At 32.4% G+C, this 12,123-nt stretch overlaps 3 protein-coding genes across 3 annotated transcripts; 2 read left to right on the top strand and 1 right to left on the bottom strand.

Annotated features, from left to right (window-relative positions):
* The first annotated feature begins 839 nt into the window (after window positions 1–839).
* LOC114194707 (Mitochondrial import inner membrane translocase subunit Tim17/Tim22/Tim23 family protein) lies at window positions 840–2,819 on the top strand. Its single transcript, XM_028085077.2, has 5 exons — window positions 840–1,102; window positions 1,640–1,704; window positions 1,825–1,897; window positions 1,983–2,036; window positions 2,344–2,819. The coding sequence occupies exons 1-5, from the start codon at window positions 937–939 to the stop codon at window positions 2,595–2,597; spliced, it is 612 nt and encodes a 203-aa protein (XP_027940878.1). The 5' UTR covers window positions 840–936; the 3' UTR covers window positions 2,598–2,819.
* A 913-nt stretch (window positions 2,820–3,732) lies between these two features.
* On the top strand, window positions 3,733–5,607 carry KIS (tubulin folding cofactor A (KIESEL)). The gene is made up of 4 exons (XM_028085076.2): window positions 3,733–3,890; window positions 4,197–4,360; window positions 4,500–4,586; window positions 5,358–5,607. The coding sequence occupies exons 2-4, from the start codon at window positions 4,208–4,210 to the stop codon at window positions 5,463–5,465; spliced, it is 348 nt and encodes a 115-aa protein (XP_027940877.1). The 5' UTR covers window positions 3,733–3,890; window positions 4,197–4,207; the 3' UTR covers window positions 5,466–5,607.
* A 1,938-nt stretch (window positions 5,608–7,545) lies between these two features.
* Window positions 7,546–10,589, bottom strand: LOC114194639 (pirin-like protein). The gene is made up of 6 exons (XM_028084986.2): window positions 10,385–10,589; window positions 10,224–10,273; window positions 10,076–10,114; window positions 9,936–9,964; window positions 9,257–9,423; window positions 7,546–8,276 (listed from the first exon to the last, which is right to left on the bottom strand). The coding sequence occupies exons 1-6, from the start codon at window positions 10,498–10,500 to the stop codon at window positions 7,772–7,774; spliced, it is 906 nt and encodes a 301-aa protein (XP_027940787.1). The 5' UTR covers window positions 10,501–10,589; the 3' UTR covers window positions 7,546–7,771.
* Window positions 10,590–12,123: the final 1,534 nt, after the last annotated feature.

Below are 12,123 nucleotides of genomic sequence, written 5' to 3'. Positions count from 1 at the left end.
AGTTATTAATTTAAAATCTTTCTAAAATAAAAAGCCTTTAAAACAGGGGAGGGAAACATTTTTATACTTTGATAGTTCATACATAACCAAAATTTTAAGGAGTTTTTATTGTTTAAAAAAAATATATTATGTATATTTCCTCTGTGTGTGAACGATCTAATCTTGTTTAAACACATTAAATATAAAGATCATTTAAAAAGTCTCTTTTATTCACGTCTTCTATGATCAGCGAAGGGATACATATTACATAAATTAACAATAAAATAATTTTAAATAATCGTTTGATGACCATGATCATCTCATGCTTTCAATTCTAGACGTATTGCTTTCAACAATTTGAATAATTTTCGGCACATTTATAAATATTTTTAAATGATTTGTTTATTATTATTTTATTATTATTATTAGGAAATCTCAACCGTTGTTTCAAACACACCGATTATTTTGCAAATAGATTTTCTTTTTTATAAAAATAGCCGAAGACATGCGCAGAGTTAAATACAACAAAATCAATGTAAAATTATTTTTAAACCAGTTGTTCATTAATTTAAGATTTGTATAGATTACTACTAAGAAAAATATTGAATAACTATTTTGTAAGTAGATCATGATTAAATGACCAATACTTGAATCCATCAATTGAAATCAATTGTAAAACATCACGTTTTGTTTACATTTTTCAAAAGAAAACTTTTACCATAAAGTAAATAGTTGAAACAGGTGAAAACAAGTTCAAATATTTTATTATTTACTTCTAATTATAAAGTGATTTTAAAAAAAAAAATTGCACAGGGTTTATGTTTAAGAGAATTAGGGGGTGAGAAAACGACGTCGTGTAGAGCGCTAGAAAGGGATAACATCACAGTCTCGCAGTCACCCACAACAGAATCGAGAAGAGAAAAACGAAGGAAGAAGAGAGGTTCTACTTCTTCATCTATGGCGACGCCAGATTCTGACGCTACTTCTCAGCCTCAAGATTCTGATTCTCTGTCCAATCCTAGTCCTCCCAGCGCTCTCGTCCCCGCCGCTCCTGCCGTATGCCTCCTCCGCTTCGCAACCGACTCAGCCGGGGGCGCTCTCATGGGCTCTGTCTTTGGATACGGTTCTCCTCTCATCATTTATTCGTATTATCGCATCACGCCGCCGTTTTATGAACTAATTTCCGTTTTTTAAGCTTGACTTTTTCGCTCGCCTTTTTATCGAATATTTATGCTTTCTGTTGATAGTGTATGTGTGTGTTGCGGATATAGTGCTTGAATTCTTCTTCGTTGTGTTGTATGTCTTTTTGTATTGTCGATTGGTTCGTTTTAGCTATGATTTGTCGTGGCTAGACGATTGACGCTTAGTTGAGTGGAACTCTGAAAGAGTGTGTTTTTTACTCGGTTTACAGGAGCAAGTGTCTGGTGTTAGGTTAAATTCAAGTATGTTTAGGTTTTGGAAATAATCAGTTTAGTTTTCTAAGTAATGTAGGTTTGAGTGAAAAAAAAAAAAAAAAACTGGCACGAGTATTTTGAACGTGTGTTTATCCTTAAAAAGTGCGTATAGGGGAAAAATCTTGAGAACTATGACTTTTGATGGCCTAGTTGTGAGTTGATTTTTCTGAATTTTGCTTAGAGATTCTTGATGTGGTCTGTTTCAGGTGCTGGATTGTTTAAGAAGAAAGGTTTTAAAGGATCCTTTGTAGAAGCGGGGTCTTATGCAAAGGTGCATTGGAATCTCGGTGCTATTTTCCTTGCTTGTTTTAGTTCGCTACTTGATTATATATAATTTTGTTGTTTGTTTTAATTTAGCTTGTAATTAATGTTTTTTTTTCTTTGTTACTAGACATTTGCAGTTTTGTCTGGAGTTCATAGTTTGGTTGTTTGCATCTTGAAAAGACTTAGAGGAAAGGATGATGGTATGAAAATTTAACTCCAAACTGGCAGTTTTTCTTTTTTTTTAGTGATTTTGCACCGCTAATGTGAACTCTTTTTTATCTGCAGTCATTAATGCGGGGGTAGCGGGTTGTTGCACTGGACTTGCTCTAAGTTTTCCAGGTATCTTTTCTTTATTTTATACTAATAAATTAACAAATTTGAGCCTTCTTTGAAACTTCTAAGAAAAAGGCCTTGCCAATGTGGCTACACTGAATAAGTTTTCTAGTCATTCTTGATATCATAATCACGTGATCTTGGATTCTCTCCGCATACCATTACCTTAAAGGAGTGGAAAAAATTGCTGACTTAGAATGCCTTCTAATCATTGCTAAATTTAAAAACTCTTTGGCTAAATAAACTTGTAAATTTCATTTTTTGTACTTGTTTTGTGTTTTGTTATCAGGACTTATGATCTATGGTTTTGCAGGTGCTCCACAAGCTCTTTTGCAGAGCTGTCTTACTTTTGGGGCATTTTCTTTTATTATGGAAGGGCTAAACAAGCAGCAACCAGCACTTGCAGTTCCCATGTCCTGGAAAAAACGATCTGTGCAATACAGTGCTCGTCCTCCCCTGGCACTCTCCCTTCAACTCCCTCTTCCAGAAGAACTAAAAGAAGCCTTCTCTTTTTTCTCCGAGTCTCTGAAGCAGCGCAGCAAGGGATCTTACCCGACATCTCAATAAGAAATCGGGTTTCATGGTGGTCTGGTATCATGTAGATAAGTTGTCACCCTTTCTATTTTATTTTTTAGGTTCCTTTTAGCCTTCAACATTTTTTTTAACTTAAGGATGACCATAAACTGTCCAAGGACGCATGGATTGTTTACATGTTACTGACCTCCAATATGGTTTGTTTAACTTGGATGACCTATCGTATGATGATTTAGTATAAGTATTATTTGGATCCGATTTTTGTTTGACAACCAAACTCTGCGATTTTGCAATTCCGCTTAACTTACTAAACTTTATTATTTAGTTATTAGATCCCAATTCCAATACCTACATCGCGTAACCCTTTTTGAATTAGAAAATTATCTTTCCCATCTTTGTTAGAATTCTAAAGATCATTCAAGCACTGGTTTTTCTTCTTGGGTATCCAGCACTGATACCAATTGAACCTGCTCACGCGCGTAAATTTAGACAATTTAACTCTTAAATAATAGTCAACTACATGTACTCAACGGAAATTACGGTATAGCGCAGTTAAATAAGCATTTGAGCTAATTTATCCTCATGGTGAGAATTGGACTTCGACACATGGGTTTGGGCTCCCATGAGAAGGAAGAACTTAAACAAGAAAAGAAGCAATGAAACGATGCATGTTTTTTCTTCCTGCACCTCAAATACTACTAACTGTACTCCCATGTTAAGGGGAAATGACTAAAACTCCCCCTCATTGCACCATGCCATTGCTGCTGCTATCACTGATGCTGTTGCCGTTACTGTGTTCATTGTCTCCGTGTGTCATTCTCCATTGCAAAAGGAGAGTGAGTGCTCGTTCTAGGTCAAAAATATATGTTCGTTCTAAGAAAAAAAAATTGTTTCACAAAATTTGTTCTGAAAAGTTTGTTTATGGAAGATTTGTTTTAAAAGGTAATGTACGTGTTTTAGAAAGCCTGTTCTAGAAATTTTATTTTAAAATTTGTTATAGAAATTTTATTTTAGAAATTAAGTTTCGAAAATCCTTTTCAAGAAATCATATTGTGGAAATTCCTAAAAAATTATTTCTGAATATTTTTAAATAAGATGATTCCAGATGTAACTTTGATGAAGAATAAAATAATTATTTTAAAAATTATGGAGTGCACATAGAAATTATGGGGGTGCTGAAAGTAAAAGCAAACGATGCGTTTTAGGGAGAGAAAAGGAAAGGTCCTCTTGAATCTTCGCCTCCTTCACCGTGGATCTGCGCTGGGGCACTGCTAGCAGGAACAACATAGTGAGCAACATAGTGAGCAAAGATCACTCAAACAGAAGGTAAAATTGAACGTCACCGCTCCGTTTTCATTATCCTTAATTCGATCATAATTCTTTAGTCACAATAATAATTTGAAGCGAATCTCTGGTGCTTTTTGACGTTTTACTCTTCGATCATCTTTCATTTGTCTTTTGGATTCGGAATTTCGATTTACATTTTAAGCGCTCAAAAAAGCGGTTAATGCTAGACGGGAAACATCGCGATGAGATTACATTGCAAAGTGTTATGATTTTTTATTTGGAAGCAAAATTTGATGACACTTTTCTTTTTATATTCGTTTTTTTTTTTTTTTTTTGTTTATGTAGGGATTAATTCAATGGCTACTTTGAAAAGTCTGAAGATCAAGACAAGCACTTGCAAGCGATTAGTGAAGGAGTTGCGTTCTTATGAGAAGGAAGTTGAGAGAGAAGCTGCCAAAACTGCTGACATGAAGGAAAAGGGAGCTGACCCTCATGATCTCAAGCAGCAGGTATACCCTAAGCACTCTGCATTTCCATTCTTTAATTTTTTTAAACTTATCATACGTATATGTTGTTTACTTTTCTCAGCTAAAAACAAGATTGTAGAATTGATTGTAACTTTTGCTGAACTAATTTGGATATGAACAGGAAAATGTGTTGGCTGAGTCTAGGATGATGATTCCTGACTGCCGCAAGCGCCTTGAGGCCTCTCTGTCAGACTTGAAAAAGACATTGGTACTTTTTATTTCTTGTTTCTGGGCTTGCTGTATCTCTCAGTTTCTGCTGTTATTGATATTTTAAGTAACTTTGACATTCTCGGCATTTGATGCCTTGGCTCTATCATAAAATCACCCTGCTAACTTGTTGGGAATCCAAGTATCTTCCCAACATAACTTAATAGTTTTCACCCTTAATTGGTCTGATGGAAGATGGTGCATGTTTGTGATTTATGTATTTTGATCAAATCGATTGGGAAAGGAATATAAGTATCTTTCTTATCATTCCTGGTCTTGCTAGTTCTATGTTCAATACAAATTTGTGTTTCCTAGTTCCTATTGTTTTTTTCTTGTCTGAGTCAATGTGTCTCTCTTCAACTAGTGCACACTTTCTCAATGAATTCCTTCAACTTCCTCTTTATCTCATTTAATCCCAAGGTGGAAGTTAAAGAATTATTGCCTGGTTGGGGATTGTCGGATCTTTATTTGAAATAAGAGAAAGTTGCAACTAAAAGACTTCTGTACTGTGTTAAATTATTTTGAATTTTTATAAATATTTTCTGCAAGTATTATTGTTGTTTTTATCAACCCAATTTGTGTGTATTTAAAGCTGGAGCTTCAAAACAAACCAAATTGTTTTCATTTATGCACAAAACTCTTTGCTTTTTGTCCCAGGGAGGCTTCTCTGATTTAAAAATCAACTTGATATGTTTAATTTAAGCGTTTGTTGAAATTGGATGTAACCTTTCATTACGTTGGAATTTTATTTTATTTTATTTCCCACTTTCAGACCGAGTTGGAGGACTCTGGTGAGAAGGCAGGTCCTGAAATTGACGACGCTCGAAACACCATGGTAGAAGTTGAAAAAGTATTTGAAATTGAAATAACAGAAGCTTAAGGGTGAGTTTGATTAATGCTCTTGATGAGGATATTGTACCTGTGTTACATGAGCCCTCTCCCTCCCCTGTTTAGTTCTGTGCTGCTATGGAACTTCTGAAACTGAATGAATATGAAATTGCATACTTTTCCAAGCTTCAAAACATGGTATCAAATTGTCAAAGCTTTTCCTTCTAAATTTCTCTATTTCTATATGGTATGCCACCTAAAAATCATTAGGTCAGTAATTTCGGCAGTATTGTGTTGTTTGCAGATAAAGGAGTTGTAAAATTGAATGAAATCCTATCTTCATTCTGGTAATAGTTTTAAGGTTTCACGTTTTCAATAAATTTTGTCAAATAGAGTTGTAAACCTACTTTTGTTAGCCAATTCCATAGACCGCGTAATATGATTAACAAGTTTTAATCAATTGATTAGAGGCTGGTTGATATTTTCTCCCATTAGAGTTAGTATTAAGTCGTCGAAGACCAATGTCTGAGACAAGAAAATGCAGGGTATTGAAACATTGATGGAGAAAAAAAATCACATAAACGTGTTATAGCTGGAGACCAATGTCAACATTTCTTGCTTTCACTCTTAGTCTTCTTGTGAGTTCAACAAGCGTTGGCAAGACTAATTTTGAAAGAATTTTGTTTTGGAACTTTATCAATTGATTGAAGTTGAGACGAGTTTAATTTTACCTACCACTCAATCAATTCTCATTAAATCAAACGCACATAAGCAAATCAACATTTGCAACATATTATTGAAGAATAGAGACTTAACTATTATATGTTTTATATTATTTTTTGTTATCAGTGTTATTATTTTGTGAATAAATTGTTGTTTGTTTATTACGTATTATTTGCATATTTATCCAAACATAATATATGTATATATATTCAATATTGATAAAGGCTACTTTTTTAAATACAAGTACTCTCTTCACAATTGCTCAAGATTTTTTATAAAATAAAATTGACTTTAAAAACATTGGGTGACACTAACTATTATTATTATTTGAACACTACATGGTGTCGAATTTCACTACATGCAGCTATAAATTATTTTATAATTAATATAAATTATTTAGTTATTTATTGATGATTAAACGTAAATAATTTAACAGATGATAAATAGGTGATAAATTGGTAACGATGCATGATATTTTAATAGGCAGTATAATGATAATAATGAATAAATAACGATGGCAAAGATTATTTTATATTGATTTCTCGTTAAGAAAATTAAAATTAGGAGTGTTCGACGGGTTGAGTTAGGCAGAATTTAGTCAAATTCATTCTTTAATCGACTAAAAAATATCCGGTTGAATTTTTGTATTTTTTATGTTAGATTGAATCCAATCCAATTCTCTTTAAGTTTGAATTAGATTTAGTGAAGATGATGAATATACTTTAAAAATAACATAATTCTTATAAAATTAATTCATGACTTCAAGTCAACAAATAAATAAATTATATAAATTTTGTCTAAACTAATTGAAAACATTTGAAAAACATAACAGAATTTATTAATAACACAAATAATTCATATGAGAGTAAGTTAGTTTGAGTTAAATAAGATTTGATCTAAGTATAAATGAAACCTGACGCATTGTAATTGGGATGGATTAGATCAAATTGATCATCAAAGAAATACAATTGGAAATAAAAAACCTATTAAAAATATATTAAAATAAACCGAAGAAAGTTTTGTAACCCTTAAAATTTTATTTAAGTCAACCTGAATAAAATAAATCAACCCAAAAATACACTCAAAAATTGCTGCTGGTGAATAGTAATATTCAAATTATGACTAAAGCTAAGTCTTTGTTTTTTTTTTTGGGTATGCATGCTACAAGCCAAAAACGTGGATTTAGGATAATTGACCACATTTATTCAAACTTACTACTACAACTTATTTTAATATAATGTCGTTTTCACTTCCAAATGTTAAGCATACTCATCAACATGAAGACATCTGAATAGATTTTATATTACTATGCTACTCATCAAATTAATTCCACAACACAAGCTTGTGTTAGCCACTTAATGCAAAAAAAAAATAATAATAATAAATAAAGAGAATCTAAAACCAAAAAATTAAAAATCAGAAGGGTAATTAATTAACTATAATTTTACTCTTCTTTTTGACCTACTACATGTGGATTTTAATTTACGCCTTCAAACAGTATAGTATAAACATAATATAAAGTTAAAAAGGATAGAAAGAAACTCTTGACCTAATTCATACATTCCAATTTACATCAGAACTTATTTTTCTTCCCATGTTTCCCAAATCAACCAACAAATGTGACCTAATACAAAATCAATAATCAAGGCTAAGTGAAGTTTCAGACCTCCAGTGTCTTGCTTTCTCAAATCCATTGGTATAATTCTCAAAATCATCAATTGTTTGATCAATCTCTTCTTGAGTGTTCATCACAAAGGGTCCAAATTGCACCACAGGTTCCCCCAATGGTTCTCCTCCAACCAAAATGAACCTTAGAACCTTTGAAGATTTGTTCCATGCTTCAAGACCATCCCCAGAACCAAGAAGAAGTATATGATGTGAAGTCACAGGTTGAGACTTTTGGTTCCCAAAAACACCTTCTCCTTCCAATATGTACACAAAAGCATTCCATGATTTTGGTATAAGTTGCTGCAAGTGTGCACCAGGTTTGAGGGAAAAATCCAAGTACATGGTTGGTGTTCTTGTGTAGATTGGAGACTTTATTCCAAGAGCTTCACCTGCTATCACTCTAACTTTTATTCCATCTACCATAGTTTCAGCTATGTCCTTGCTCAGCATTTCTTGGTACCTTGGCTCAATCCTAAGATAACAGTACAAACAAACACATATCAGACCAAAGCTTTAGAGTCTTAACTAAGAAACTACTTTACCAATATAACGTAAACTTTAAGGTAGACAATGGTTTTTTCTTAAAGGATCACAAACAGTACTTCCAAGAAGACACTGATGAAAAAGTTGAATTCTTTTTGTAGTGGGTCATCCAGAACCAGACAAATTCATTTGAAACTAGCATTTACAACATGTTATGGTTGCCCTTTTTATCATTGGAACTTCCATCATCACCATGGGAAATATGGGGTGGTGAGAGGCACTTTTTTTTTTTATGCTGGCCATTTCAGGCCATTTTGCACACTTGCTTCCTCAAATGCTCTATTGAAAAGCACTTCCAGGAAATGGTATATATGATGGCAAATCATGAGAAAAAAAAGTCACATGTGAAAGTGAGGAAGCCATATCTTAATGCAGAAAGTTTAAAAAGATTTCACTGTTTGTTTCCTTGTGAATAGTGCAGTTCCTTTTTGTCTCATTGATATTTGGTGAAGAGCATCATCCAAAAAACTATAATGATGATGATGATGATCTTCACTGACGCAAGAGGTACGTCATCAAAATAAGGCTAACACATTATGATTTCAGTATTTCGTTAAGAAAAAATCCTGGTTAGAGAGGTGAAATTTTAAACACTAAGTAAAGATAAATAATTTAGTACACTTCTGGTTTTGTGTTGATTTCAAGAAAGAGGTATGACCTGAAATAACAAAAAGTAGTTTTTGCATTTTTAAATTCATTTGACATGATTTTGTTGATAAACATGTACACAGTTGATGCTTATCCAAAACTCAATTATAAAAATCACTTTCTGTAAGTTCAATCAGTACTTAATTAAGTTGTTTACTGGTTCTGACCTTTTAAAAGGGCAATAAGTAATCTATTAAGATATGTATATTCAAAAGTGTCTCTGTGATTGCTGTGATTGGTTTAGAAGGATTTTGCACCTACATTTTATGTTTTGAAGAGAGGTTGATCCAGAGCTGAAGACCCTTTTGAGTTCCTTGTGCTGCAGGCATTTCTGAGTGAACTATCCCTCTTCCTGCAGTCATCCATTGCAAATCACCAGCTTCAATTGTTCCCTTTCGTCCTTCAAAATCTTCATGTGTTATGGATCCCTGAATTGTGCAAAAAAGTTGCATTCAGGTGAGGTTATCACATCAGCACAAGCATGTGTCACCAATACACAACTTTGTATACATTACATTGCACTCAACATGGTAGTTGGTATTCTAGAAAAATAAACCAGACAGCAACATGTGGGGTCACTTTTGTCTTTGTGCTCTTAAGTCATAACCAACTACTATGGTAACAAGGACATAATCTTTAATGGTTTGGTTTCTGTGGCACTAATCAAAATGGCTCAATTCGTAACGAATCATTAATTTGTGACTTACATGTTGCCACACCACCAGCACACAGATTGACACAGATTAAGAATTCATAAAGCGAAATAGTACTACTATTTTTGGTTTTTCAACTGTGTGATTTGCACAATGACCTTTATATTATGTGGTTTTGACTTTGTAACACGGATTGCAACAGAAAGTAAAAAACTTAACACAATGTTTCTCAAATGATGGAAAACTGTTTCATGATCAATGAGCAAAGGAATGAAAATTTGCTCTACCTGCAACATGTATGTGACTGTCTCAAATCCTGTCAAAAGAAAAGTGAAAAAACACCACAAGGAACAAGGAGTTAGAAGATAAACAAATTATATCACTGAAGAACATAACATCAATGACACAAAAAATCTCATTCACAAACCTCTGTGTGGATGATCAGGAAACCCAGCAGGAGCAGTGACTGCAATATTCAGAATTTCACATTCTTAGAAAACACAAACAAGATTGACTCTGATGTATTTTTTCAGTATTGAAGTTAAAAAACAGAGAAAATTATAGAGATGTTTTACCTGAGAATTCATCCAAGACAAGGAAAGGGTCAAAGTTCTTGAGCTCAAATCTGAACATACCCACATAACCAATCAATTCAAAAAACTAAACTTTTAAAAACTTGCAATGCAATATACATTTGAAGAACAAAATCTCATGTATCTCATGTATTCTGTCTTACCTGCCTATGCTTCTTCTAACAACTGCCCCAACACCCTCATGTTGAGGTCTGGCCAAGAACTTTCTGGCCACAAGACGAGGTTCTTTAAGGTAACTGGTAATATCTTGGTTGGGCATTTTGTGGAAAGAGAAGAAAAAGTTGTTGAATGATGGAAATGTGAGGAGCAAGACAAAGATTGTTTAAGGTATATATAGGAAAGTGGGGGGTGTGGCGTGAGAGGTAGAAACAGAAGCAGAGGTTCACTCTTGGGAAAGTCAAACCTCAAAACGTATAGTGTTGGCTGCCAATGAAGACCCACATCGAATAGAATAACAAACACTTTGCTTCATCTCAAGGTTCTTTTGCTTTCCTTATTCCCATCAACGTCAGCATAACGCACTCATGATGTGTCTCGTAGGCATATGCATACCACACCACCTTATTATTATTTTTATTTATAACTATCATGTTAATCAAAAAGGTTATTACGTTGATTCATTTGTTAAAAAAGAACTCAAATTTAGAACAATAAGAATTAGAATATATATATATATATATATATATATATATATATATATAATAAATCTTAAAAAAGTTAAAATTTTTAAAATTGTTATGATACGTTCGGCAGCATCATTAGGAATATATTAAAACTAATTACTATGTTTTTGAGGTATTATCCGTTTTGAAACACGAAACTCTATAACAGTTTGGTCCTTACAAGACACCTCAAAGAAAAGAGAAAAAAAAAAGAATATTTAAATTGTACTTGATCTCGACTCCTAAGTAATGTGAGACTTATTAGATGTATAAGAAAAAAATAATTACTTTTTATAGTAAATTTTAAAGTGTTCTGATCCGATCCAAATCGGTCTGACATCATCGTTAAGAATAACCAACATATTTCTAAAGTATTATCCTCCGTTTTAGAACGTAAAACTCTATCACAGTTTGATCCTTAAAAGACACATTAAAAGATAGAGGAAAACATGAGTATTTAAACTTACATCGACTCTTACATAATGTAAGACTTATTAAATATTTTTTTATGACATTAAATTCTTTTTTATTTACAATAAAGAGATCTATATAAAAATCTAAATCTAGAAATAATTGGAATCATTATTGACATATTAATATAAATATATAGGTATAACTATTTGGACTTACTATTGTTTAAAATCATATATTTATATATCTTTCTCATGGGTGGTTACATGAGTAGCACCTGCGATGTTGAATTGTGTGGTTTTATATTAAACTGAAAGTTAAGGTTCATAAATATAAAAAAAAAAAAAAAAATGGAAGAAGAAAAATTGTTGGATGATAGCTGGAGTTTTGCATCAGTTGACATCAGCCACGTTTCAGAATCGCTTAATTAAAGTCTTGACTTGTTTTTAACAACCTTCCCACTTCATCTTTTCTTCTACTTTACCATTTTTAGCCTATGCTATATTTACTCTTATACATTTTTTATTTTTTAATCACATTTAAGTTCTTCTAAAGCTCACTTTCTTTTTCTTCTTATTTTTATTCATTGTCCTACACTTATTGCCATGTATTAAAAGTACTTTTGCGAATCACTTTGTTCCACTCTAATAATACATAGCCCTACGTTTCACCATAACACAAAAAAAGAATCAAGTTGAAAAATCATTAATTGATTTAATAATTAAGTTGCTATTTGTTATGAATATATATATATATATATATATATATATATATATATATATTGAATTTATAGCATAAATTTAATTTGA

This window comes from Vigna unguiculata, chromosome 8 (assembly GCF_037176805.1).
Source record: "Vigna unguiculata cultivar grain cowpea cultivar isolate G323 ecotype 2 chromosome 8, ASM3717680v1, whole genome shotgun sequence".
Lineage (NCBI taxonomy): Eukaryota > Viridiplantae > Streptophyta > Magnoliopsida > Fabales > Fabaceae > Vigna > Vigna unguiculata.
Note: the sequence above shows the minus strand (reverse complement) of the source record. Positions and strands in the feature narration are given on the sequence as shown.

Bases quoted from the DNA above. Each gene is read 5' to 3' on its own strand.
- LOC114194707 (XM_028085077.2), top strand. From the start codon at position 937: ATGGCGACGCCAGATTCTGACGCTACTTCTCAGCCTCAAGATTCTGAT. The intron at 1,898-1,982 runs GTATGAAAATTT...TTTTATCTGCAG, and splicing joins ACTTAGAGGAAAGGATGATG to TCATTAATGCGGGGGTAGCG. The intron at 2,037-2,343 runs GTATCTTTTCTT...ATGGTTTTGCAG, and splicing joins ACTTGCTCTAAGTTTTCCAG to GTGCTCCACAAGCTCTTTTG.
- KIS (XM_028085076.2), top strand. From the start codon at position 4,208: ATGGCTACTTTGAAAAGTCTGAAGATCAAGACAAGCACTTGCAAGCGA. The intron at 4,361-4,499 runs GTATACCCTAAG...GGATATGAACAG, and splicing joins CTCATGATCTCAAGCAGCAG to GAAAATGTGTTGGCTGAGTC. The intron at 4,587-5,357 runs GTACTTTTTATT...TCCCACTTTCAG, and splicing joins CAGACTTGAAAAAGACATTG to ACCGAGTTGGAGGACTCTGG.
- LOC114194639 (XM_028084986.2), bottom strand. From the start codon at position 10,500: ATGCCCAACCAAGATATTACCAGTTACCTTAAAGAACCTCGTCTTGTG. The intron at 10,274-10,384 runs GTAAGACAGAAT...GGGTATGTTCAG, and splicing joins GTTAGAAGAAGCATAGGCAG to ATTTGAGCTCAAGAACTTTG. The intron at 9,965-10,075 runs GTTTGTGAATGA...TTCTTTTGACAG, and splicing joins TCCTGATCATCCACACAGAG to GATTTGAGACAGTCACATAC.